Genomic DNA, 5,677 nt, shown 5'->3' on the forward strand with positions numbered 1-5,677 from the left:
CAGTTGATAATGACATTAAGTTACCTTTTAGATTTTGTATTACTTGCTTAATCCTGTTCAGGCTCTTGGGGACCTGACACACGAGAGGAAGGGTACACCCTGGACAGGTCACCAGTCCAGTTTTTTGAAATATCAGTAAGAACCTCCATTAAACACAATTATACTGATTTTTACATTTTATTTGAATCTGATACATTCACTTGAATGATACACTTAAAGCGATAGAGATAGAGATAGAGAGAGAGCAATGTTTTATTTAAAAAAATCAAATAAGGACTCAAACATATAGAAGCTGTTGATCTCATTCCATTTAAAAAGAAGATACACAAAGCAACAGTTTATATAATCTTTTGGTGTTAACAGACAGCGGGACTATATCTTATCACAACTATCAACCAACCATAAGTTTTGAAATGTTTGTGCAGCCTGCAGAAATAAAAAGAAAAATGTCGGAAATATTAAAATGTGTGGTTTTGTAACCTTAGCCAAATAACATTTCAGTCGTCAGATCAATATTTCTTCAACTGAGATTAAAATACATACACTCAAAATTGTTGCTTTGATCTGTGTGACACAAACTGTCTACAAGTTTTTTTGACCACATTTTACAAATTGGTTCATCCACTCTTTCAGAAATTTGTGAATACAAATTTGAGCATATTGATAGACATTGGAAGTGCCTTTTCTAATGATTCCCACTGCCACCCCGTACACCTTTCCGTATTCACAGACTAAAGGAGCACCAGCATCTACCTGAAAGAACAAACACAAAGATGTAAGCTGAATAGTTCACTAGTTAGTGATTTCGACTGAGCTCATTTGCCTTTTTTTGCAATTGTGTTAATAACAATAAAACTTAAACTACCAATCCAGGTCCGTTTTCTCCGTCAGAGCAGTAAAGGTTTTTCTCTGCACACAAATCATTGTTAATGAGTGCAACACTGACTTCCCTGAGTGTAGCAGACTTTGTAAAGTAGTCTTTTCCACCCCAGCCAGAGACTGAACATGATTTTGGCAGTGAGCAGCCACAATGATCTGCCAGAGCAATAGGCTTCACTTTGTTGCTGACGTTTACTGTAGAGGACAACTGCAAGAAGACAGGGACATAATTAAATAATATTTAATTCAACATGTGCCATGTTTACCTTTTTGGCTGAGTAGAAAAAGTGTAAAAATATTCTGTGAAACAATATTTGGAAATGATGAAAAACAGGTATATTGTAGACAAATATCAACTGTTATTTTACCTTCAGTATCATGATGGCATTTCTGAAATCGCCTTCATAGTAGTCCTTATGAGGAAAGGCTTCCTCCACAGACAAGCTCAGGTTGTGTTTGTCATGAACACTGTGTAACCCCAGGAAAACTTTATAGGATCTAAATAAATAAACAAGGTTTTATGCATGACTATATTTGCTGGAACTTTCTTGTTAGGAAAATATAGGTAATGAACTAACTTTGCTTGGCAGTAGGCTGCAGTCATCACAAAGTCTCTGCTCAGCAGGAATCCAGAACAGTATTCTCCGGCTTTATTGTCCATTATTCTCTCCAGAAGCACCATGTACGGCCTGCTGTGTGGTTTAACCTCAACGTCTCCAGAAATGCTTTCCCCTGTAGGAACTGTGTCACAATTGTTTGCGATTTGATGAATAACTAACCATGGCAAGATATTTAAAATCTTCAAAAAATAAGTCCTTATGTGAATGAAACATGTCTAAAGCACTTGGTTAATCTTAAACCCCTCAACATTAAAATGGAAAAGAAAAAAAAAAACACAAACGTGAACATAATTTGTACACTGCTATCGAGACAATTCTAAAGAGAAATCAAAAGGGAGATTCCCTTTCGATGTAGAAAACAAACTATGTTTCAAAAACTAAACATGCGTAGTCATAGGTTTTACACAATGTAAACTTAGAGACTCACCCTGACTAATGAAAGTAAGAAGAAGCATTAGAAGTGCCAGGTTACAGTAGATGAACATGGTGAGAGCTGCTGAGGAGTGACAATCATCTCTGATATAATAACTCTTAATACGCCTAATCAGAGAGAGAGGGAGGGGTTTATGTCCTTGTTGGTGTGAGAAAGGACATTAGAAATAAGCATCTGAAAAAAAGAGAGAGAAGCAGTGCAACGGACCATCAAGATTTTACTCTGATTAAAATTTTAAAAAGCAAGAGTAAGTGGAATCTGATAATCTGATTAAGATAAAGTGAGCCTGAGTCATGCAATAAATGCTTGTGTCAAAAACCTGGTTTCAGAGGCCACTGCATCTGTTGGAAAAGCAAATCTATGTGAGGTTAGAGGCTGAGAAAAATCAAAACCTAAAATAAATTTCATCAATAAAGTTAACATGGTATTCAGAAGCATTCAGGGCAGAAAGCAACAGAGCCTGTTTAACCCTCCTGAAGCCTTCAAAAGAGAAAGAGATGAAGAGAGGTAGAGAAGCCCTTGTAACTTCGGGTCAATTTGACCCAAAGGGTTAAAATAGTCTACTTCATATGAATGAAAACCAAAATAAGATCTTTTGCTTAAGCAAAACATTACATTTTTTTGTAAAAAAATAAAATAAACTAACAGCTGTGCATGCAGCTTATAAACATTGCTTCAATTAAGTCATTCCATAAATCTGTGGTTGTAAATAAAAAATAAATAAAAGTAAACTGACCACATGGCGGTGCTAAACACAAACCATCACTAGGATTTAATTTATTTACCAGCTATAATTATTCCCATTCTCAGGCTACATTCTGTAGCTTCTTAAGTCATTAGTTAGTAAAAACATAGATGATATGTAACTCTATTCTACCTTGATAAAAGTATTACACTGAGCTTAGGCAGAGCTGGAAACAGAAAAATAATGTCATAACACGTGAATGATTATTTAAAAAAAAAGATTTGAAACACTTCATAGCAGAAATATAATTCCCAATATAAAAAAGTCAAAACCTAAAAGAAAATGTAATTTAATACAGAAAATAGAGCATCATAATTTAAAAGGCAAGTTCACATGATGACAACAAAAACTGGCTATCTAGAATGTCTTAAGGTGGCAGTTCAGTTTGTGTTTTTTCTGTGTTTGTTTTTTTGGTTTGTGGAAAGGTGATGATCCGACCTGTTGTAGAAAGCTTTTGGACCAAAATCAAGTTGGAGAATAAGTTTAATTCTGACTACTCGAATTGAGGCCAAGAGCAGAGTCATCTTAAAACAACTCTAGTCCTAAAAATGTGATTCATGCAAATAGTATTTTATAAACCTTTACTTGACTGTCAAATTTGCATTTTATGTTTAAGAACAAAGAATTATCTCCAACAGGTAAAATATTATAGGTTTGTATCTTTCCACAGTCTGACTTCAAGCACTCTGAGCTGTTCCTTGAATAATAATATTTATTTTTAAGTTAATATGATGATTAATGGCTTTTTATTTTGTTGTGTCTCCAGACAAATATTGCAGTATTTGCTTGGTTTGGTATCATTCACATGTAGCAGCTGATCTGCAGTGTTACCTGTTGTACATTATTAATTGTCAGTATGTTCATTTTTTCTCAAAAGAAGATGTGAGAAGAGATCATTTGTAAAGAAGCAACATTTTATTCAGCAAAAAATATTTACCTACAGAAGCATCTGTTTGTGTCTTATTAACAAATGTGCAAAGAAGACATTTACCAGAAATTATGTTGTTGCTAGAGAGCAGGATCATATCTAAATAAATCTAAGAAATGGCATTCATTTGACAATTTACATCTTTCATCTTTATTTGTTAGGCGTTTAGGTTCCAAAAAAAAAAAAAAATTGTAGATCGAAATACAAAACTGAGTCAGTTTGTGAACATTTCTAAATCAGACATTGCTCCAGATCAGCAGTTTAAATTCAAACACAGATACGCAAAGACTGGGATTTGATCAGTGTAACCTGTGGCACTGATCTCTTTCAAATTTGCCCCATGATGTATTTGAGCCATTTTCTGCTATCAGGTATCTTGGTGTACATATACAGCATAGAGCCAGAGGATTGTCGGGTGATTGCAGCCACCACCCCATACGCTCTTCCGTTTTCGCAGACTAACGGACCACCGGAGTCTCCCTGAAAACACAAATACAGAAAGAGGTGACTGTATGAGATTATAAATGAAGCACTTCTTAGCTTATTTCAATTACTTTCAAAAGTATATACATCTACCTTAAAAGGTCCCTGCTCTCCCTCAGAGCAGTACATGTTTTTTGCAGGACATTTCTTATCATCAATGAGGGTTACATTCACTTCCATGAGTCTTTTAGACATCATTGCATTATCTCTGCTCATTAGTCCCCAGCCGGCGACGATACATGACTTTGGCACTGAGCAGTCTAGCTGGTCTGCCAGAGCAATAGGTTTCACTCTGTCAGAAAATGTTGCCTTTGTGGACAACTAAACGGACAAAAATATTTGAAAGATCACTGACATCTTCATGTGCAGTATTTTGTGTCTTGTTTATTTAGAGGATGTGTTAAAATGTAATAAAGAAAATATATTGGAATTATTGAAACAGAGAGATTTCAGACATTATGATGATTTTGGATAAGTATCAAGATTATTTTACCTTCAGTAGCATGATGTCATTTATATATGAATGTTTACAGTAGCCTTTGTGTGGAAAGGCTTGTTTCACAGTCAAAACCAATTTGTTTTGGTCATTGTAACTGTGTAAACCTAGGAAAACCTGATAGGACCTGAAAAAATAAGAAAAAAGACAACATATCAAAGATTTTTGTACGGAAGTTGAAACATTCTTAAACTCAAATTTTGTGAAACCAACTTGGCTTGGCAGTGAGCTGCAGTCATCACAAAATCTTCACTCAGCAGGAATCCACCACAGTGTTTTGTCTCATTTCTGTAAGTTTTCATTTCCAGAAGCACCATGTACGGCCTGCTGTGTGGTTTAGCTTCGTGCCCTCCAATGATTTTCCCTGTGTGAGCTGCGGGGCATTCCAAGTTAATAACAATGGCAAGACTGTTCAAATCATAAAAAAGTCATTATGATAACAAAGAAAGACAGCATCTTTAAGAAATAAGCATACACAAGTTTCTCCATTACCTAAATTACAATCACAGTGTTTACATGATGCAAACTTACATTGTGAAACAGACTCACCATGACCATTAAAAGTCAGCACAAGCATCAGAACTGCCAGGTTATAGCGGATGAACATGGTGAGATCTTAGCCCCGTTCAGCTCTTGAAGAGAAATATCTGTAACACTTTCAGGCTTTATATATTATTGTCAGAGTGAGGATGGGGGGTGGTTGTGCAGTTTGCACAGGATGTGGCTCTGAACCACATCTAAAATAAGGAAGTTGCAAAAGCCTGGCAATAAAAGTTTAACTTTGATAGCAATACTTTTATCTGGAATTATTTTAGTTTTCTTAAATACAAAGAACGGGGACTCTACTGAAATTATTATTATAATGTGTAGCAGACATGAAGCACTTTGTATGCTTAAACTCTGGTCTATCAGGGCAACAGGTGGTTAGGAAAACAATGACAACAGATTAAACTGCATCTTATTGGGATAATGAATAATATTTAGAATCGTTTATTCAGTTCGTTTTTGTTTATCAGTTCTCAACAAACCAAAGCACAAATCAATTAAATACAGGGATTTGTTTCTTCTTATAATTAAAAAAACCAAGAGTTCC

General features: G+C 35.2%; 2 protein-coding genes across 3 annotated transcripts; both read right to left on the minus strand.

Moving 5' to 3' along the window:
* Window positions 1-228: 228 nt before the first annotated feature.
* On the minus strand, window positions 229-2,036 carry LOC112450232 (chymase-like). Its single transcript, XM_037974273.1, has 5 exons — window positions 1,927-2,036; window positions 1,458-1,620; window positions 1,248-1,377; window positions 866-1,087; window positions 229-753 (listed from the first exon to the last, which is right to left on the minus strand). Exons 1-5 carry the CDS (start codon window positions 1,982-1,984, stop codon window positions 583-585), a joined length of 744 nt encoding a protein of 247 aa, XP_037830201.1. The 5' UTR covers window positions 1,985-2,036; the 3' UTR covers window positions 229-582.
* Window positions 2,037-3,570: 1,534 nt separating this feature from the next.
* Window positions 3,571-5,269, minus strand: LOC108230710 (mast cell protease 1A). 2 transcript variants are annotated; one of them, XM_017407143.3, is made up of 5 exons: window positions 5,134-5,269; window positions 4,798-4,957; window positions 4,582-4,711; window positions 4,182-4,409; window positions 3,571-4,085 (listed from the first exon to the last, which is right to left on the minus strand). In XM_017407143.3, exons 1-5 carry the CDS (start codon window positions 5,189-5,191, stop codon window positions 3,933-3,935), a joined length of 729 nt encoding a protein of 242 aa, XP_017262632.1. In that variant the 5' UTR covers window positions 5,192-5,269; the 3' UTR covers window positions 3,571-3,932. The 2 variants fall into 2 exon arrangements, with proteins under 2 accessions (XP_017262632.1, XP_017262631.1); XM_017407142.3 differs by having other exon boundaries at window positions 5,116-5,258.
* Window positions 5,270-5,677: the final 408 nt, after the last annotated feature.

The sequence above is a fragment of the Kryptolebias marmoratus genome, linkage group LG24 (assembly GCF_001649575.2).
Source record: "Kryptolebias marmoratus isolate JLee-2015 linkage group LG24, ASM164957v2, whole genome shotgun sequence".
Taxonomy (NCBI): Eukaryota; Metazoa; Chordata; class Actinopteri; order Cyprinodontiformes; family Rivulidae; genus Kryptolebias; species Kryptolebias marmoratus.